At 50.3% G+C, this 21,929-nt stretch overlaps 2 protein-coding genes across 2 annotated transcripts in view; one reads left to right on the top strand and one right to left on the bottom strand.

Annotated features, from left to right (window-relative positions):
- The window catches only part of SYT6 (synaptotagmin 6), a 31,247-nt gene extending 23,395 nt beyond the window's left edge, over window positions 1-7,852 (top strand). Inside the window, exons 5-7 of the mRNA XM_005510371.3 lie at window positions 40-211; window positions 900-1,050; window positions 6,293-7,852. Of these exons, the coding sequence (XP_005510428.2) occupies window positions 40-211; window positions 900-1,050; window positions 6,293-6,364 (395 nt within the window). The 3' untranslated portion in view covers window positions 6,365-7,852. The remainder of the gene's footprint in view (window positions 1-39; window positions 212-899; window positions 1,051-6,292) is intronic.
- An 11,203-nt stretch (window positions 7,853-19,055) lies between these two features.
- On the bottom strand, window positions 19,056-21,407 carry OLFML3 (olfactomedin like 3). Its single transcript, XM_013369677.3, has 3 exons — window positions 21,224-21,407; window positions 20,456-20,741; window positions 19,056-20,084 (listed from the first exon to the last, which is right to left on the bottom strand). Exons 1-3 carry the CDS (start codon window positions 21,353-21,355, stop codon window positions 19,300-19,302), a joined length of 1,203 nt encoding a protein of 400 aa, XP_013225131.3. The 5' UTR covers window positions 21,356-21,407; the 3' UTR covers window positions 19,056-19,299.
- Between the last annotated feature and the right edge of the window lie 522 nt (window positions 21,408-21,929).

The raw sequence follows: 21,929 nt of genomic DNA, 5'->3' as shown, positions 1-21,929 counted from the left end.
CCATAACCAGAAGGCCTTTTCCTCTCTGTTCCTCTCCAGATCCATATGTCAAAGTGTCTTTGCTCTGTGATGGGCGAAGACTGAAAAAGAAGAAAACCACCATAAAGAAAAACACACTTAATCCCACTTACAATGAAGCAATAATCTTTGACATCCCCCCAGAGAACATGGATCAAGTCAGTCTACTTATCTCCGTCATGGATTACGATCGGTAGGTGGGAGGCTCTGGAGACGTGGAGGGGAAAACATCCTTTTGGGTGCAGGTTTTCGTGCTCAATCGCCATTTTTCTTCGTATCACAGCCCTGGTTGCACAGCTCTGTGGTACAGAATAACAGAATATTTTGGGTTGGGAAGGACTGTCAAAGCTCCCCCAGTGCCTCCCCTGCCGTGAGCAGGGACATCTTCACCAGCTCAGGTTGCTCAGAGCCCCGTCCAGCCTGGCCTGGGATGTCTCCAGGGATGGTTCATCTACCACCTCTCTGGCCAACCTGGGCCAGGCTCTCACCACCTTCAGGGCCAACAATTCCTTCCTTATGTCCAGCCTGAATCTCCCTCCTTTAGTTTAAACTCATCACCCCTTGTCCTATCACAACAGGTCCTTCTAAAAAGTCTGTCCCCATCCTTATTGTCAGCCCCTTTTAGGATCTATCGCTAGTGAGACATTGTTAAACTCTCCTTGATATTTACAGTTATGGAAAATTACCTGCTAGAATAGTGAGTACAGTAAAGCTGCTTCTTTGCTTTACAGCATTTTCTTGAGTGAGCGCTGTGCTCCCCTTTGCCATTCACTTGTCCTGCAAACCATTGTCCTGTCTGAGAAATCAAATGTTCTCACTCTGAGCAGCTATTGGTGTATGAACAAGAGCGATAACCCTGTTGCTTTTCTACTGTTCTTCAGAGTGGGTCACAACGAGATTATTGGGGTTTGCCGTGTGGGGGTCAACGCTGAAGGGCTGGGCAGAGACCACTGGAATGAGATGCTGGCGTACCCGCGCAAGCCCATCGCACACTGGCATCCATTAGTGGAGGTAAAGAAGTCTTTCAAAGAGGTGCGTGGACAATTCTTTCCTTTTAATGCATGTGCTGTGCACGGCTGAGCTGGTTCGAGGCTTTCAGAGAGCTGCTGCTCTCACTTGGGAATTTCTGATGGCAGCTGAGGGAATTTTCTCACCAGAAATGAACTCTGGAAAACAAGCATCTGCACTGTCTTGAAATAGCTCCTTGAGCAGGGACTGTATTTACAGATGTGACTGTTACTGTATTGTTTTGTTGGTTTTTTTTTCTATTTTAAATTAGAGATTGAGAGCAGTAAGGGAAGTGAATGCTGTTCTGATTGCAGAACAAATTGTCCAGGGATATTGCCTATTTCAAGTTTCAATTTTTTTCATCCTGAAAGATTTTTCTGTTGACTCATCACCCAGCCTTTGAGGGAGAATAAATAGAACAAATGTAATTGCTCTAAGCATCTCCAGAGAAAAAGATTCACTTGATGCAGCCCCAGATGATAAAATAAGGCTGAAACGCCTGGGTACCATTTTGACCATCTCCAGCATTTTCTTCCTCCTCGCACTCCATTTTCTCACGCTCCTATAGAGCTCTTTGGGTTTTTGCCTGATTTAGGCCATAAATTCTGGAGGAGAGCGCTGTGGAAAATGGCACGCATGCTGGTGACGCTTCAGGTATGAAAGGGAAGCCAGTATTTGTGGTCAGTGATAGTATAATAAAGGGCAATAAAACCTCCCACTGGATCTGGGGTTAAGGAAACATTTTCCCTTCAACTCACAGACAAAGTACATAACAAAAAACATCTTATTTTCCCTTTGAAGTTCAGATACTGAACTCTACTAGAAGGCAGACACCAGGCTTGGTTATCCCCCGCGGTACTTCAAATTAATATGCATCGAACCCTGTTTCTTAGAAATCTTATCTTTCCCCTTACAAGAACGCAGTTTGTGCTCAGTGCTCTCCATCCCAGCTCAGATTCATTGGGCTGGTTTCTGCGGTTTGTTTCTCTGGGTGTTTGTAACCACAGCCGTGCGAGTTGATGCCGGCAGCGCCCAAGCTGAGCTCTGCAGCCCTTTTCATTACCGCTGCTCCCTGGGTGGGTATTTCTGTATTGCAGACGAAACGCGGCCATAGGGCCCTGTCCAGAGCCAGGGTTTATCAAAGGAATCTCACAGAATCCCAGAATGTCAGGGGTTGAAGGGCCCTGGAAAGCTCATCCAGTGCAATCCCCCCATGGAGCAGGAACACCCAGATGAGGTTACACAGGAAGGTGTCCAGGCGGGTTGGAATGTCTGCGGAGAAGGAGACTCCACAACCCCCCTGGGCAGCCTGGGCCAGGCTCTGCCACCCTCACTGAGAAGAAGTTTCTTCTCAAATTTAAGTGGAACGTCTTGTGTTCCAGTTTGAACCCATTACCCCTTGTCCTGTCACTGGTTGTCACCGAGAAGAGCCTGGCTCCATCCTCCTGACACTCCCCCTTTAGATATCTGTAAACATGAATGAGTCCCCCCTCAGTCTCCTCTTGTCCAGCTCCAGAGCCCCAGCTCCCTCAGCCTTTCCTCACACGGGAGATGCTCCACTCCCTTCAGCATCTTAGTTGCTTCCTAGAGCCGGGTTAGTTAAAGCAGTGGGAAAACGCAGCCATCAATATCTTAGTTTAAGACACAGTGGAGATATGTATAGCAGACAATGGACAGCTGAAAATTCACACGAGTGGTTTCATGATCTCATATTTGCACCACTGTAAATTGGGAGTAACCCCCCAGGTCAGCTGTGCAGAACCGGTGTAAATCACAACAGAGCTGAACCGATGTGCAGGTTGTGTAACAGTGATAGGGCCTCTGGGTGGTGAATTCGCCTTTCCATGCCTGAACGCTGGAATAGTCCGCATGATCCACAGCTGTCTGAGCGAGGAACGTGTGCCATGGAGAGCTGGTGATCAGGTTTGGATCACTTCACTCGGTGCCTGTATCATCTGTAGCACCTCACAGTATGATACCCACCGCCACATCTGACCCAGGGGCAGGAGTTCCTTCTGCTGTTAGTAATTTATATGACTTTACTACACCATTTTTCAGGTGGGAGTTGGAAAGAAGGACTCCTGTAAAGTTTTTGATAATAGATAGAAAGAAAAAGACATAATTATTGTGACGAAATTCAGTGGAAAAGAAAGAAGGCACGTAAGATGACTCACCTTCTAACACACACTTTGAAAAACGCTGCTGAGCCCCCAAGACTTTAGAAATAAACCGAGTGAATCATTTCACCCCCCAGTGCACAGGTCAGGAGCTCTGCTTAAAGGAAAGGGAAAAAAAGCCTCTGATCATCTGTTCTGGTATTTGTGCCACAAGCTGGTGCGCAGAGCCAGCAAGCAAATGGCTCCTGTATTTATTTGCCCTTACAAGTTTTAGCACTGCTGTCTGCAAATCCCCAGTGCAGCTTAAAAAGAGCAATCCAAAACAAAACCCACAAACAGGAAAAGGCAAAGGCTCCTGCACAGAAACGAGTAGGAAATGGTATTTGTTGGTTACAGCTCATCGCGTCGTCTTTTCCGTATGCGTTTGTGCATCTTTTAAAAGCAACGTGTATCTCTATCGTCAGCTCCGGGTCCCTGTGCACATGGAGGCCATCCAGGCCAGCTCATCTTCATCATCTTCATCATCTTCTTAATCTATCTTCATCTATCTTCATCTTCTTCTTCATCTTCATCTCCTTCATCTATCTCCTTCATCTAGCTCCTTCATCTATCTTCTTCATCTATCTTATGTTCTTCATCTATCTTCTTCATCTTCTTCATCTTCTTCTTCATCTTCTTCTTCTTCTTCATCTTCATTATCTTAATAATCTTCAGAGCGTTTGCTGCCGGGCACCAGCAAATGGAGCGTTTGCTTTCTAGTTGATCCTCTCGGTCTCTGTTTGCTCTAACGATTAGTTACGGCTTCTGCTGCACATCAGTGTCTTTCCTGATCGAGCGCTTGATCTTGAACCAAAAGCAGGGAGCTGGGATTGAATTGTCTTTTTGAAAGCACAAACTGGCAAGCAGGTGACTGCAGCTGTTGAGCCGGAGCTGCTCAGTCCTGCTGCCACCGCGGGGCTGCAGATGGGGGAAGAAAAGGTGGGGAATCCCGAATTTCGTTGTTAATCACACACGAGCTGCCCTGCCTGGCGTGCCTCAAAATCCTCTGGCCAAAAAAAGCGGCTTGTCGACGTGTTTTGACTATAGCTCAGGATCCCACGTTCTGGTGACGCGACCAGGAAAACCATCCCCAGATGTTCCTTGGCTGTTCAGGATTGGGCAACATTGGGCCGGGTCCACCAGCCGCATTTCTGTGCTACCACAGCCCAAAAATCCGCATTTCTGGGTCAGCAACATGACTCAGGTCTGTTCTCTGTGTGCCAGCATTGTTCTTTCTCCTCTTCTTTGCTTTAGCCTTCAGGGAAACTTGCTTCTCTTACATTTCATGTCTTTGCTTGCTCCATATTTATCAACAGTGAGTAACAAACTGTAATGACTGTGCTTCTTTAATGACCATCATCAGTAAAAAGAGAACATATGCAAATGAATCATTAATTGCAGGCTTGTAAGTACTATCTTCCTCACACAGCTGTTTAGAAGGGGAGTTTGTGAGCACAAGAGAATCCCACTTGCTGTTGCATTTTTGAAGTTATTGTGATGATAAACTCTTGGCCTCAGCACAAACCTGTTCCCATTTTTGATCCTCGAGGTCCCGCTGGGACCTGCTGCTGTGGCTTCACCCCCCAGGGTGTCCTGCAGCCATCCCACCCATTGCTGCTTCCTCCATCTGCCAGGTTAGGTGGGGTGTCTGTAGAAAGAAATACGAAATCACAGCACGTCCTTCCAGACTTTGAAGAGGACTTCTGAAAATTGGAAATGTCTCTGTTATCCACGAAAGACAAACTCTAATGTCGTAGGGTATCATCACCAGCACAACGCAAAATGGGTCTTTGATGTTGCCAAGTCACTCTGACATTCAGCATGGGAGCATTTATTTGTTTAAAATATTTCTCCAGATAAAAACCCACTAATTTTGCTGAGAGCTAAAGTCATGCCCGTAGTGAAGAACAACAATTTATCTTTAGATATGCAAAACCGGCCTCTTCCAGACTTTTGGGCATGTTTGACTCTCATTGAACTGTTCTAGTTTCTGATTGTTAATTAATCAATGGATGCGTAATTAAAAGAAGGAAAAATATCTGCTGGTTCCCCGTGGCACATTGGCCACTTGAATCTACTCTCAGAAGAGTTTTCATCACGTTTTGGAGTGGCAAACATCACTGTAAGTGCAGGCAGAACCATGCAAGGAGCGTGCAGAGGACCCTGCCATTTCTGGCTACATAGTGCAAACCTGGGCCATGAGTTACTTTACACTGGTTAATCTCTTCGGGGAAGGAAATTGGATGAATCCTTGACCCTGTCTCTGGCCCTGCTTTGTAGCCAACAAACCACATTGTGAAGCAAATGATAAAAACCAGCCTCCGGAGCTGGGTCCAAGTGGACACGGCATCTGTGCCCTGCATGCCTGACTCGAATGAGTTTTCACCCATAGAAATTAAATTTGTATATGCTAGAGCATTAATATTATCCAGCAAAGAGTTTCTGCTTATGTAGGAGAGGAGGGAATTGTTCTGGGGGAATACAAAGCAGTGGAAGCATTATGCCTCCGGTTGTCTCTGGGAGATGCCTGTCATTTGTCATTTGAATTTAATAAAACAAGAGGCTGAGATGGGCAAGTACTCAAAAGCTTGAGGAGTAATGGTTTTGAGTTATAATAGTAGCCCGCAAGGCAGATGAGTTGTAATTTATGATCCCATAAGTATGGCAAAAAAATGTTTGCTCTATCCATTGACTCTTTGATCTGATTTTCACTTTGAGAAATGTCTCTGGCACTGTGGACACAAGTTCTGTGCAGTAAAATTACCAGCCTGGAAAGACACAAGTACTTTTGCAATTAGGCGGTATTTCTAAAACAAAAAGGCAACAGTACTAAACCAAGAAACAACTAAACCGAGAGCAAGCTTTGTCTTCTCAGCACACACAGAGAGTGTTTATTTTGCCTTTCATTCTGTGAATTGATTTACAAAGCGATAAAGTAAATTGTTCAGTAATTCTTCCTGAGTGGTTAAACACAGGCGGTCAATAAGTTGAAACATGCTATAGAGTACATGAGGATGTTGCAGAACAGGAGCCGGGCAACGAAGCAATGTAAAGAATTTCAGATGATCGCTCCTGTTTGCTTAGACGTGATTTCTCTTCTGTCCCTGCAGTGGCACGGCCGGGCAGCGAGTTTTGACAGCCAGGGCTCCTGTCCCTCGCCCAAACCACCACCCACCCCGTGATACAGACGGCGGCGAGGAAAATGGGACTAAACCAAGTTATTTTTGCACTTGGCCTACAGTCTCAGTAATTTGTTGCTGAGTGGCACTGGCAGCAGCGAGACTTTCCAGTCTAGCTGTTCCCACGTAAGTAAAGGCAGAAACCCGTTTTGTGGTCAAATATGTCTTTGTCTAATACGTCTCCCAAGGTGATGTTTATTTTCTCGTGGCTTTTACTGTATGGATCCGTTTCCAGAGGAAGAAGGTAGACTGAGACATGAGCTGGAGGTTTGGTATGTAAAAACAACATGTAAAATAGTTTTTAGGCTGTATGAAGGCTGGAAAAGCGCAAAGATGCTCTGAGTGTCTACAGAGAGCACGGGTGGCCGGGAGAGGGGACACTGGACCGGTCGCACCTGGAAGAGCAGCAGCAGCAAAAGACGCGTGAGACCTTGGGATCCGCGAGTGGCTCTTTCCTCTTGTGCTCAGCCCAAACCCAGCAGCGTGTCCACAGGTTTCCTCTTCATGTAGAGGTGTTCAGGAGCTCTTAGAAGTCTGTGCGGTGTGTATCCCAAATTCCTTTTGTCATATATAAAAAAATGCTGTTGATTCCTCTGGGGAGAATTCTTTTTTCCTGTGTTTGAAGCCTCCCCAGAGCTTCTTGCATGAGCAATTTCCTAAGACCCCTTCGTAGCTGCTGCTCATTCCTCCCGTGCATCACCACGTTATCTGGAGTGGAGAGAATTACGTTGCCCCAAGTCCAAGTGGGGTTTGGACATAAAGGGGGAAAGATGTTACAGAAATGGGCGACATCCTTGCATGAGCACTAGGTCTTCATTTCTTACATCATCCCAGTAATAAAGGGAGAACAAAAGGGTAGAGGGAAATACAGAAACACCACCAATACTAAAAAAAACGCTTCTAAAGTTTTTTTCTTGAACTATCAGCACTCAATGAAAAAAGTTTCTAAGGCCCAAGCCCTGGAGGAAGATCAAGTTTTGAAAACAAAATGAAACTTTAGAGGTCAAAAATGAAGCTAAACATCCCAAGCGCTGACTCTGCGAACACAGCTAAACCAGCTGATCTTTATCAGCCAGACGTGGATTTTGGACACTTTCTCATAGTGGATTTTTCTCCAAGTTAATAAGGGCATTAGTGCTGTTTGTTCCACTGTAACTAAATTAAGTAAATGCAAATATTTTGGTTCCGAGTTCAAATTTGCTGGCAAGGCAGCCATTTCTCCTCACTTCAGGCTGGCAGAACTGCACACATTGGCCACCATCTTCAGGTCAACTTCAGTTTCCATTCTCCTAAACGCCACAGCATCAGCCTCCACCGAACATCACAACTAGCAGAGAAGGGTGTATTTCTGCATTGTTTTTCTGAGTAAGATGAATCCTTTGTTCAGTGAAGGACAAACACGTAATTTCTCATCACACCTTGTGTCTTAATTCTCTTTTATGTGCCACATGCTATAGAAGCAGAAACTCAATAAAATTATTTGATTTGTAAGTCTTGCCTCGTCTGGTGAAACACTTGGTCTTGCGAAAGCGGTAATTGTCTGTTATGTGATTTTAGATGGTTACAGTAATCACAGCAGATGCTATAAAATGTGATAATAACAGACCTTTGCGTGGTATGCAGACTGTGATTTGAAGCAGCCACTCCTTGGGCATAGAATTTGCAGTTCTCGTTTGTCCTGGGACAGTCAACACACATCCATCCCTTGGGGAATTGCTGAGCACTAGTCACAGAGAAAAAGAATATATATATATAGATAGATTGATATATTTCAAGCACTTGGAGTTCATTGAAACAAAGAGGGGGCAGGAGTGCATTAGCTCACAACATCAGGAGCGCTGTAGAATTCTACCAAGGGACACGGCTGAGGACGCCCCTTTAGCAGACAACCCATCCTTCCTGGGAACGTTCCGGGTCTTCTAACCATGCAAAATAATTGACTTACACCGACGGTTGGTTCGAAAGCCAACCACGAGCCCCCTGAACCTTGGCCTGAGCTGACCTGAGCCTGGGGTGTTGGGCACCATGACTTGGAAATGCCTCTCTCAGGTTTGCAGATCAAAGCACCCGCATCACAAGCTGTCCCCAGGAGAAGTCACAGCTGTCACAGCTGGATGCCAGGATGGCACTTGACAATCATTAACCGCTCTAACCCACTCAAATCCTTTTCTTTAATCCCAGCTTCTTGGTTTTTGGCATTTTCTGTATAATCTCTGTCTCTTATCCATTCTTCTTGTTATCTAGGATTTAGTCAAAACATACGTGGGGTTTGACACAAAGCTGCTATTTTTAATCCTCGCTTCACACCGATAATCAATTTGCACTCAATACTGGCTGTCACTTGTGTTACTGGAAAACTGGATCTCACGCTGGTGAATAACACCCACGTCTGGGTAGTTCAACCCCCTACACTTATATTTTAACTGCTGAGATTTTGCCACTTCCCTTGGCGAGGGGATAATCAAACTATTGTGTGTTTGTCATCGCCTCAGCGCAGCCACTCGAGAAGATTGGTCACACTCATGGAGATGAGACACACCGTGCAAGTGCAAATATTTCCCTTTCATCTAGAGAGGGATTATAACTCTGAAAAGGAGTTGAGCCTGGCACAGGCGCCATCCCAGGATTAGCTAAGTTGCTTTCTTACTCCTCCTCTTAACCATATGATAGTAACTCACAGAGAAGTTTAAATTATTACCAAGCAAAATCAGCACGATGACCCCAGGGCCATGTCCCATGGGAGACTTTGCCATTGTGAGACTCTCGTTCCTTCAGACCTCCCTGGAGAGGTGAATTTCAGGCTATGGATGATGTCCCCTCTCCTTTTAGTTTTAGCCTTATAGTCTCCAATTTCATAGAGAAATGACTGACTGCAGGAAGAGTTAGAGGCACTGAAATGAAGGCTGCCACTTATTAATGATTACTGCTGGTTTAATGATGGGGACACAGGGAGATGTGAAACCTCACTCATTACAAGGGGTCAGAGGGCTGAGGGACCGTCCCAGCCACGTGCCCTCCCACCATTTGAGAGCAAAATAACTTCATATGTGAGAGAAAAAAAACAAAGGTGAAAAATCCCCGTAAGTGGCACTCTAAAAGTGACCATTAATTTCTAATTATAGAGTGCTCCTCACAGGTAGACAAAAAACACCCCCCAAAACCTTCTCTTTACACATAGTCACATCCCCAATCCCATACACACACCAGTCCTGCTGCTATCTTTAGTTCAAGTACCTTCAGTCCAGATACTTTTGCCTCACTTATGTCATAAGGTGATAAATAATCAGACAGCAAATTACAGCTCGTTTAAGGAAAGTATAGCCCTGATCCCTGAGATTCTTATCTGAGTTCTCTATTTATTCTTAATTTTTTGAACTTTTACTATTTGCCCTCTTAATTGTGTCTCTAATCCAGCCATCCTAGACTTCTCAGTCTCACTTTGCTAGAGGTTTTTCTCCCCTGGGTCCCTGATCATTCTTCCTGCCATTAAGATTATATATATCAGTACAGTTGTGCAATTATTTAAATGCCAGGTCAGGGATCTAATTTCTAGTTATAACGCATCATGCAAGGATGACCTCATTGGGACAAGAAACTGTCATTTATAAAGTCACAGCTCCTGGATGCACAGAACAAAAAAGCAAAAGGATAGTCTAAATTTTGCAAAAATAAGGTAATATAGGCTGTTTTTCCAGGGTGAGCAGCACCCCAAAAAATCAGGGTTGTCGAGAGTGCTGCAGGTGAGCCTGTGGAAGATGGAGCTTGGCTGTTCTTTGCAGATGCACAGGCTTAGAAAAGCTGGATCTTTGTCCAAGTGTAGCTCTGCAATCAGCCTCCAGTGGCAACAGTGCTGCTTGGATATTCCACAAATTGTTTGTTTGTTTGTTTTCTCCCTGGACTTCTCTCAAATATAGTTTGTAATTGTATTTTATAGCTTTATATATATATATATATATATACATAAAGACAGTGCGTTAGTCATGCAAATATAATTACGTATCATATGTTCCCGAGTCATTCGTCATGAAAAACACGGAATTTAAAGCACATATGTTACGAAAACCCAGTGTAGGCTCCTATTAAAAATGCAGTTCATTAAAGCTCATAAAGTACCTTAGGATGGGTCAAGGCAAATCCAGAGAACGTTCCGTTGCCGTGGGAACAGCCGGCACCAGAGCCAAGTGCAGATGCGGTAACCTGCGGCATCAGAAATCAACAGGAAAATACGATTAGGAGACAAAGCCCCCCCAAAACAGACACCCCGAGATCCCCACGGGCCTTCCCGGGGCTGTGTCCCCATGGAGGGGACCCGTGGGTCTGCGTGAGATGGGTCAGTGGTACTGGGAAAACATCCCACAGCAAATCAGTGACCGGGAAATATGACCCAGTCATCAAATCCACATATGTAAAACGCTTTCTGGATTGTTAATTGCTTCTGAAGTGGAAGACTTCCTCCTAATCTCCCATTAGCGACTGCGCATCCCTCTGCATTTCAAATTCCCTCAGAAGCTGAGGGTTTCTTCACTGCCGTGAGGGACAGAGTGGAAGAGCTGTAATTAATTAAGTCGGTTTGCTAGCATTACTCTACATAGATTACATAAATGAAGGAGGATTTTGCTCATTGCTCTGCTGATTTCCCCCCTGATGCTGGAGACCACCCTGCCCGCCTCTCCAACCCCTCTGCCCCAGACGTCCATGGTGTCCCCCTCCCAGCTCCCTGTGCCAGCCCGATGGGGGCTTTGGTCCCACAGACCTCATCCCATGTCACAGGAGCCCTGGTTGGCCTGGTGCTCATTGGAAATCCCTCGAGATTCAGGTGGGACACGAAGAAGAAATTGTTGCCCCTCAGGGTGGTGAGAGCCTGGGCCAGGTTGGTGGTAGATGAACCATCCCTGGAGACATCCCAGGCCAGGCTGGACGGGGCTCTGAGCAACCTGAGCTGGTGAAGATGTCCCTGCTCATGGCAGGGTATTGGACTAGAAGAGCCTTGAAGCTCCCCAGCTAACCCATCTATAATACTCTATAATTCTATGAAGGCTGTTGTACCAGGCACAGCAATCCGGGCACGGCCCCTGCCTGCTGGAGATGAATTAACACAGCTTTTCTAGGACATAATCATTACAGAAACCAGGAGGACCTTTCTGCCTGTTGCTTTATCTAATGAACCGCTAATTGCTGCACGCTGTGTATGTTCTGCAGGGCTGCCGAGCTGCTCTGGCTGTCTCCATCTGATGAAGATGGCCCCTCTATGGGGATGAGCTGCCCTGACCCTTGGGGCTTCTCCCTCCTGCAGTCTCAATGGGGGAAAAAAATCACCAAGCCACTAACTAGCATCCTGCAACCAGGAGCTGAGGTTGTCTGTATTGCAGATTAATGGCCTGGTGCTGGTGTGGGAGAAGGTCCTTCCAAGCTCGTTCCATAAGGTGATGCCACCAGTGAGGGCTGCGGGGCTGCCCCTGGGGCTCTTGGATGCTCCTGCGCCCACCAGAAACCTCCACACCAACATCTGCCCCGCAGTGGAGGTGATGCTACTGGGGGCTGAGCTGCTCCGTGGCCCCAAGCCGGGTTTCTTCTCATGAGCAAAGATGTCAAAAACGCCAAAGGACATCTTCGTTATTATTCATCATATATCCACAGGACTTAAAAATATCAAGCTGCTTTCTGAAACCTGGAATTTGCCTGGTGTGCGTGAACGATCGGCCAAAAATAAGATGTTTTCCACAGCAAAGACAGTCCCAGCGGTAACAGGTATTCGTGCTGCCAGAAGCAGGATTGTCAGATATGTCAGCAACAAACACCCTTCAGGGTGAACCACAGTTGGGTAGAGATCAGATTTAATAAGGATTTCTTTAGCCAGAGGAAAAACTAAAATATGAGAATTTAAGTCCAAAATACCCTAATTCCCACCCCAAACCATGTGGCAGGACAGTGGCAGGAATGGAGCTGATGATGCAATTAAAGTAATTATTTCCTAGAATTACCTCTAAGGCTGTGAAGGTGGCTCTCACAGCGAATGGAAAAATGGAGGGGCCAGCAATGCCAGAAATTGCCTGGTTTCCCTCTGAGCATCACCCGGCGACGCTGCGGGGCCAGCACACGGCACGGTGACACCGCGCCCCAGCTGCGCAAAATGCATGGGATTTATTGGTACTGATGTCTCTTGATTAAATTATATTTCGTTCTTCATTTTTTTGTGTTGTGAGCTGAAGATTTCAATTTCCAAGGCCAGCTTGGCTCAGGAATGGAAAATAGCAGGAGATGGCAGATGACACCGACACAGAGGTGGCTCAGTTGTGGAAAACCGCTTTTCATTTAAACCCCTGATTTTCTGAAAAACTGCGGTCGAGGAAGAGCCGGCAATTTAGCACGAAGCTGTGGGGACAATTGTCTGCAGCAGCTGGTCACAAAGCCCAGCTCTGGCCTGTGTGCTTGGCTGTTATGAGCCCTCCAGGTTGCAAGGCGTGAAGCAATTTTAGGTTAAAAGGGAATAAAAACTTGAAAGAGGAGAAGGACTGTAAAAGTCACTTGGCAAGGAGCAGCTGCCTGGAGGTCAGGGACTGGATTTCCACCGTAAATTAACTGATGGATTAGCATTTATTTCTTAGTTCTCATTTTCCCCTTAGTGCCTAATTATGTATTAAAATATTGCATTCCCATTGAGAGGGAAGAGACCATGAACATCATTGGTTCCAACCATTAACCCAACACTGGAATTAACCCATGTCCCCTAAAGCCTCATCCATACCTGGTCTCCTCGGACAGATGCTCCTCCAGGGGCTTTGCCTCGTGGACTTCATCAGACTTCACATTTTCACTTGCCCGAGCGATTCCATACAAGCGCTCATCTTCGCATCGCTTTCATTTACCAGGGCTACTGGGTAATTTTGGAGAAATCCATTTAACTGAGCAATTAGTGAATCAGTAGCATACCTCTGCATTTTACCAGAAACAGAAAAATTGGTAATTTCTGTTTGTTTTGACCCTACCTCTGTAGTAATGGAAGCAATTTTCTGTAATAATCACAGTTACCATGGTTATACCTCCCTCCGTATTGTCAGAAAGACACGGACCTTGTGCTAGCACAGCCACGGAAGGCAAAGGGGCTAGAGACCCCAAAATCAGTGCTTCATTGAGCCCCAACACACGGGGAGGGAGTTGGAGGCAAACAGAGAAATAGAACTTACCTTGTGTTTCTTGGGGCTGCCCCACGATCCCCACATTGCAGGTGGTGCTGGGGCAAACCCAAACCCTCTGCAGTTTTGCTTTGGGAGGATTTCTTAAGTAGAAAATTCGGATCCATTCCAGAAAGGCTCTGGGGAGCTGATTTTCAGAGAGGAAAGAAATTATAGAACTGCTTAGCTGAATAAGCTGAGCTGGTGGTTTTGTGTCCTCAGGAAACATCTTCAATAATCATAGCATTAGTAATAATAACACCCCAAAGAAAATCCTAGTGAAATCGTGTAGACGCCAGGATGCGTGAAATCCCTGGGCTGGTGTGAGCTGCCTGCCTGGGTCCTCCTCCTGTGTGATCTTCTTGGTGAGAGATGGGTATATTGCCCCAAAAGGGAGCAGTGTACACGGGGTAATCCATCTTGATCAAAGCACTGAAATAACTGCAAATTCTGTTAGTAAATTAAAGTGGCCAGAAAATAATGAAACTCCGCGTGTGTCACAAAGCACAGCTCCTCTGACAGGGCTGTGAGCTCCAAAGGCAAAGGTTTTGTGTTTCGTTTTCCTGTCGAGGGGAAAGGAAGGAGCTGACACTGGGAAGATGGTTCTGCGGGGGCCTCATAATTCTGCAGAATCCACCTTTTTAAAAGAAATCTCAGTTTCTGTCCTTTTCTTTGAGCTGCAGCACATTTCCTCCATTGCAGCATGTGCAATGATGGGTGCAAGTGTCATGGAGGGTTTGGGGGGCTGGCGGTGGGAGGTGTGGGGACAAGAGGCAGCTCTGTGCCATGATGGGAACAGCAGGAGCCAGGTTTGGTGTTTGAGGAGGCAAAGTGGGGCTGGGAGAAGTGGGGCAAACCGAGCACAGCCATGGCCCAAGGTGCTCATCCTCAAATCTCAGCATCAGCATGTCCCCCAGGCAGACATGACCAGGGATGAGGGGACCCCAGAGATGCCCCCCTACTGGGCTGAGCACCCGCGGTCGCACCAGCCGGTGCAGCATGGCAGGTGGGAACCGTCCATGCACCCGGACAGCCCACAAAAACCTCCCCTGGCACCCTATGGTTCCCATCCCTTCAGATCCCCCCACTGCGCTCACACTCCCAGGTCCCTCCTGTCCCCAAATCCTTTGTAGCTCCCTGAGCTCACTGACAATGCAAAAATCAGAAATAGCAGGGAGCTGTGATTGAGCACACACATTTAAATCCCTGTTACTAACGAGAAGATCCTGCTTTCAGTGGAAGACGATGATTTCCACGTCAGAAAGCGAAAGCAGGCTGACCTCCGGCTCAGCACATCTGGCCAGATGCTGGCAGCGCTCAGAGGAGGCAGATTCAGCTCCAGCTCAGCCCACACGGACACGGAGCCACAGGCCTGAGCTCTCCCTCTCTGCAGCAAAGCTCCAAGCAAACAGCGCTGATGAACTTGGTTGTGCTTACTCTTCATTTTCATTAGAAAGTGCGAAGAACCGCGGGCAAGCTGCTGCCATTGTGTGTCCCTCCTAGCACGTCCACGTTCATCTCAAGCTCCAGCGTCCTCCCACTTCTGCTGCCAAGTCCTGGATAGAGCGCTTTGTTGCCTCCTAATCTATGTGTGATGAGTTAGACCTCAACCAGATGTTACGTGGGCAGAAATACCTATTTGAAGTTAAAAGCCTGTGATTATACTCACCAACCAGCCATTAAGAAAGTATTAAATGGAGAAATTATCCCCCCTTCTTGTTTCAGTACAATAGCATCTCTATAATACACTTGTTTAAGTTGCCTACTTTTAATGTTAGTTCCCTTGTTTCTAATACTAAATGCAGAACCATTTCACTTTATCAATAGCTCCTGCGAACTGGAAAAAGAGTCAGGGAGGGGAAAAAAAGCCAATATCCTTGAGAATGAGACAAAGGGGAAAAAATTAGCCAGAAGAGCTTGCTTTCTCTGTCCTACTGTTAACATAACTTCTCAATTTACTTTATCAGATTGCCTTCCAAAGAGAAGTTATTTTTCAAGAGGAGCAGAGATGAAAGGGATTATTACTTACAGAGACGACTCTTTAAAGAGATAAAATGTCTGGCAATTAAAGCACAAAGAGCTGCAGACTCACAAGGAGAGCGGTGGCTTCGCTGGAGCAGGCACATTAGCATATTTTCCACTAACCCCTCCTTACAGAAGGTGATAAGTGGCTGTGAAGCTGCCGAGGGTCCATCCCGCCCACAGCCCGGGGGATACAGGGAGGGGTCCCCCCTTGTCCCATCACAGGCTGAACGGCACCGTGTGCCTGGAAATGAAGGTTTTCAGCAGCCTCCGGTGGGGGAGAGCGGCTGCTGTAACGGCTGCAGGTGACCTAGACGGTGGAGCCGCTGTCACCGGTGACCTGGGCGACAAAACTGCGTTTTCCTCGAAATCCGTTAATTTGAGAGGGGCCGGGCCGGCCGGGCGGGCAGCGCTGGGGCCGGGGCTGCGTGGAGCCACCGGAGCGGCCACAGAAGCGACAAACCCGGTTCCGAGGGGACCCCGGAGGGGTCCAGGACAGCTGCTGCCCCCCCGAATCACCCCAGCCCGCTGGATTAACCTCGGGTCACCGGCTCCTACCAGGGTGGGGCCGGCAGCGGCAATTAACACCTATTAAAACACCTGGAGACCTGATAATCCCAGCAGCTGTGGCACAAGCTTTGCTTTCTCCTGATAGAGCCGATATATATTTAAAGAAGACAAAAAAAAAGAAATTGATGAGTCCTGGCAGGAGCTGAACTTTTGTGTTTGCTGGCAGCAAAGCCCACCGGGTGCCTGGAGGGGGGGGGGTCAGTGATGAGAGCCTGGCCCAGGTTGGCCAGAGAGGTGGTAGATGAACCATCGCTGGAGACATCCCAGGCCAGGCTGGACGGGGCTCTGAGCAACCTGAGCTGGTGAAGATGTCCCTGCTCATGGCAGGGGTGGCACTGGGGGAGCTGGGAAGGTCCCTCCAACCCAAAGCAATATGTGAGTCTGTGGTTCTGCCACCTGCATCCGTGTCACAGTGTCCTTCTCGGTCCGTGTGGGACCGGGGGCTCACTAGGGCTTGCTCGGCCCCCTTTGGGAGACCAGGACCACAGAGAGGGAGCTGCTGTTCTTCACCAAAGCCGCCTACAGCCAGCTCACAGTCGAACCACTTTTGATGATCAAACATGTGATTTTTGTCTAAGTGTTTGCTAGCAAATGGAGATAATGCTGTTCTGCTTTATGGGGGTTATTCTAAGGATTAATTAGTTGATGTTTCTTGAAGTACTTTGAAGATGTGGAGTGCTAGATAAGTGCTGGGTTTTATAAGCTGTTCAGGCACTGAAGTTATTTTTCCATTTTGCTTCTCATCCCCAAAGTGTTTGTACAAAACACATTCCACATGAGCGTGTGGTTACTCATGGCGCTCGTCACGTTGGGGTTTTGCAGGGTGGCGGCAGACGGCCCACCCACCCTCATACCACAATTTCCCCTGTTAGTGAACGTGTCCCAAAGGAGAGAAGACAGAAGTTGCTCACAGGGGTTCCCGCTGTGTCCCCACCCCACAGCACCCCCATCCATGGGACACGTCCTCACCAGCACAGGCAGCATCATTTGGGGGTGCAGCAAGAGACCCCCCATCACCGCTCATAGGGATGTAAGCCAGGTTGACGCTGAGCCGGAGGGTGCTGCACCTCCCGGGCAGCCCGTGGAGACAGAAACCTGTTTTCCTTACATTTCAGGAGCAGTTTTCTGGCAGCGAGCGCAGGGTCTCAGCTCTCGCAGAAGGAACACGCGTCTTGTTTTGACAGGCTGACCTTTGCGTCTGCTCCTGGCTGTTCCCAGCAAGGGGAGCACAACTACATGGGTTTTGTGCCCCTCTTGCCATGGCAATGTGAAGCTTAATGAGCGAGATTTGCTAACGAGATTAAAATACTTGCCGGGCACGTGATGCTCAGCACAAGCGGGACTCTGGCAACTGCTGCCATGGGTTGTACCTGTGAGTACGAGCACCAGTGTGTCAGGGGAGCGACAGTCCCACTGTGCAGGACTTGTTTCAGGTTAGGAGACGGTTTCTGGTGCAGAATTGTTGCTGCCCCATCAATTTTAATTCGAGCTAAAGAAATCATTGGCATAATTATTTACAACTGTGCAATTTCTGAAAATTATATTTCTGTTACCGTAGTTATTGATCTTGAAAAGGGCTATAAATTGACTTGACAGTTCACGTAGTCCTTCACACTTGGATAATTTCTCTGCTTGACTTGCACTGTGTGTTGAACTTTCAGCACCATCCAATTACAGTCATTCAAAGTGTGTATTTAAACATTCTTCTTATGCAACCAAAAGACACTTCGATTGTAATACAGAAGAACTCAAAGTGAATATTAAGTCACCTCCACATGGCCGGACAGCTTGGGTGCGGGGGGGCGGCACAGACCCGGCTTTATGGCAACATGGGGGTGTCGTGGCTGTTCACAGAGGGCGGGTGGCCCCGGGAGACCCCAGGTCCTTGGTCCCCACAGGCCTGGGACCTCCCCGGGGCAGCCGGGCAGCTCCATGGCCTCTTGCTGTGAGCGGTCCCTGTGGCGACACGGGCAGGATGTGACCCCTGCCCCACCAGACCGGCTCACGGCTTCATGTGTTCAGTGTTTGTCCCCAGGACTCATCTCTGATGGGAAAAAGGGATGCTTAACGACACACGGACACCTTGTAATTGCTCCTCTGTGCTCTCGGGCCGCTGTGACAGGAACAAATCACAGCAAATCCAGGTTTCTGGGGGGCTCGTGGCACCTCTGGCCAGAAACCGGCCCAACACGGCACCTTCGGGGTGCAGTGCTAGGGGCATGAGTGACACAGTCCCTGCTGGGTGACGTGACAGGGACTGGAAGGATGTGGCCTGGTGGCCACACGGGGCTGTGCCCGTGCCCAGGTGCAGCCCTGGTGCTGGTGACGGGGTCTTGATCCCCAGCAGTGCTGGAGCCACCATCCCAGGGGCTCCAGACTTGCCCCTTCTCCTTTGGGACGCTGCTGTGGGGCTGCGCAGGACTCGGCATCGATCAAACAGGGATGGGAAGGGGCTCGGGGGACCTTATGTGAAGGGTTTGTGGCTATCCCGTGGCTGCAGGGGGGAGACAACTGTGCTTCTTTAGAAGCGAACTTGGAAAAGCAGCAACATCTGGTGCCTGCTGGCTAGGACGCCTCCCCGGCATGCCAGGGGAATCTCCGATTTTCCTCTCAGATTAAGGGATTTTGCTGTTTGCTCATAGTTTTGTACATACAGAACAGGCTGGCCATGGCCGAGCTCAGAGGTCCCCTTGCTGCAGCAGAAACCAGCCCAAAGCCCTGGCTTAAACCCCTGCCCAAAGCCCAGCCCAGTCCCCCAGTCCAGCTCCCCAGCCCAGTACCCGGCCACGCTCGCTGCTCCGGCCAGCCCTGCAGGGACACCCCACCCTTGGGAAGCATCTTTTGGGGTGACTCTGGTGCAATGCGGATCTCACGGCTCTGGCAGCCTGGCCCCAGCACCCCCACGCTCCCCCCAAGCAGGTGGCTGCAGCTCGCTGCGTAGTATTTATTCATTATATCACAGAGAACAACATCTCATTAAATGAGTCCACCTTTCTGCAGGGTTGTCCTGGGCAGGGACGCCTGGTACTGGTGGGTGGCCAGGGGTGGTGGAGGGGGTCCAGCATTTCATCATTTCACAGTGATGGGAAACGGGGCAGAGACGCCATCCCACACCAGGGCCGGCTGTGCCGGGACGGGGTGGCCGGGCACATGGGGCCATCCTGCCATGGCCCCTCACACCTCCAGCTTCTTCTTCATCTCCATGCGGTAGATGATCTGGTAGCCATCATCCCAGGCGTAGATCTGCCTCTCGTGGGGGCTGTACTTCATGCCGGAGTGGGAGCCGTAGCGCTTGGGGAAGTAGACGAGCGAGGCGTCCTCGGGGGCCAGCGTGCCGCTCACGTCGAACACGCACTGCACGCGGGAGCGGCTGGGCAGGCGGGTGTTGTAGACCACGTGCAGCGCCCCGCACACCACGAAGGCGCCCTCGGCGTTCTCCCGCGGGCACGGCGTGTCCCACATCTGCTCGATGTCCAGCGAGGTGGGGTCCAGCTTGGCCAGGCATATGTTCTTCTCGTCCTCCTTGGTGGCGTAGATGGCCCAGAGCCCTTCCTCGTCCGCCGCCACCTCGATGTAGGTGAACGGGGAGAGCCCAAAGACGGGGATCTGCTCCTCGGCCGGGAACACCGAGCTGTCCACCACCGTCTTGTTGGCCAGGTTGAACTTGATCACCTGGAAGGGGCCCTGCTGGCGGATGTAGTAGAGGTGTCCATTGTAGACGAGGTGCCCGGTGCCCACCCAGGGGTAGGGCAGCTTGATGCGGGAGGCCTTGCGGGTGGCAGAGAAGAGGGTGAACTCCCGCATGCGGGGGAAGACGTACACCGTGTCGTTGGCAGTGCCGTCGAAGACATAGATCTTCTCGGAGTTCCCTGCGGCATCTTTGGTCCAGAGCCCAGAAGTACTGCCGAAGCGCTTCAGGATCTTCATGGATCTGATGCTCGCGATGGTGTCACTGCAGTCTGCAAGAGCGGGACAGCTGTGACACCCTGAAAGCCCTGGAGCGAGGAAAGCTCCCACCCTGGGCCGGAGTCACAGGGGTCCCGCTGGGTCCCACCCCAGCCCTCAGGCAACTGCTTTGCAAACTCACTGTGGAGGTTGCAGTGGTGGCATCAAGAAGTCCCCTTGTGCCCCCCTCACCCCAGTGCTGCCCCAAGCTTTGGAGAAGCCCAGGGCTCTGGCCTGGGGCTTGGATGCGGCTCCCAGACAGTGGCAGGGGTGCAGGGTTTGTGCCAGAGACACCCGAGAGATGCTCTGCTGGGATGCAATGCTACAACATGGGTCCAGGGCAGACTGGGTGTGCTGGGAAGGTCACCCCACAGCAGCCTCTCACCTGTCAGCTTGGTGTACTTCTCGTTCTTCCTCTGCTTGGCCGTGGCCACCTGCTTCTCCATCAGCATCTCATCCACCTCCACGCAGGGCGGCGCGGGGTTCTGCATCTCCAGGTAGTCCACCTCGCGCTCCAGGCGGTCCACGCGCACCGCTGCGCTCTCTGCCTCTGTCCGCATCGCCTCCCGCTCCTTCTCCGCCGCCTCCAGCATCCCCAGCACCTGGTTCTTGAAGTCCCGCAGCTCCGTGGAGTAGCGGCTGCTCTGCTCGTGCCACTGCGAGATCCTCTCCTGGGGTGGCCACAGGGACACTGAGGTCTCTGCTTTTCACAGCCCACCCGCAGCAGCCGTCACGCTGCCTGTGTGTGGCCACGGGAGCCCCCACGGCCACAGGGCACTGCAAACATGACTCTGGGTCCCATCCTGCCACCTCCTGCACCCGCAGTGCTCCTGCACCCTCAGTGTTCCTGTAGCCTCAATGCTCCTGCACCCTGGATGCTCCTGCACCCACGATGCTCCTGCACCCACAATGGTCCCAGACCCATGACACCCCTGCTCCCGCACCCCCCTGTCCCACAGCGCTCCCATTGCAGTCATGTGCTGGGCTGTGCGGGGCCCTGGCGACGTGGGGGCCACGGCACCCCATGCCAGCTCTGCTCTGCCCCATCTCTCACCCCCAGCTGGTTCCCAGCCCCACCACCACCAGAGAGGAAGGGCCTGGGAGCCCCATGGCGGGGCAAAGTGGGGTGAAGTGGGGCAAACTGGGGCCGTACCTCCAGGAGGGTGAGGCGCCGCTCCACGTACTCCATGAACTGCTGCTGCTGGGCGCGCAGGGCTGGGGCGAGGAGCAGGAGCAGCAGGCAGCGCCAGGGCCCCATGGCCGCCCCAGAGTGCAGCCTCCACATCAGTGCTCAGGAATGCTCCGGCCTCTCGAAGCCCTTATTGAATCCAGATGTGGAAGAGGGGAGGAGAGGCTGCTCCTTCCCCGAGGACCAGCCCCAAGCGCCTTAACCCCTTCGCTCCCCGGCGGGTGCCCACACCAGCCCTACGTGGTGCCAGCGAGCTGTGGGGCTGGGGCAGGAGGCTGGGGACACGCTGCCGGTGGCACATGCCGGGTGCAGGGTGTGGGGAGCGCTGCAGCAGCCCCGTGCAGCACGGGAAGGACATGTCCTCTAATGCTGGGGACAGCCCGTGGGACAGCATGGGGCCAGGCTGGTCCTGGTGCGAAGCCATGGGCACGGCCACAGCGCTGGCTCCCGGTGCACTGGTCACAGAGATGTCCGGGGCAGGTGGCCAACCTGAGCTGGCCTCGGCCACGTGCCAGGGCTGGCGGAGTCAAACCTGGGCCAGCACCGCGGCCACCAGCACCCTGAATCTGCAGCACCCGCTGTCCTGGCTGCTGAGCCGGGAGCTCCTGCCTGTGCTGCTTCACAATAGGGTGCTGGGGGCTCCCCCCAAGTAGAAACGTTCTGGCCCAAC

The sequence above is a fragment of the Columba livia genome, chromosome 22, assembly GCF_036013475.1.
Source record: "Columba livia isolate bColLiv1 breed racing homer chromosome 22, bColLiv1.pat.W.v2, whole genome shotgun sequence".
NCBI classification, from domain to species: Eukaryota; Metazoa; Chordata; class Aves; order Columbiformes; family Columbidae; genus Columba; species Columba livia.
Note: the sequence above shows the minus strand (reverse complement) of the source record. Positions and strands in the feature narration are given on the sequence as shown.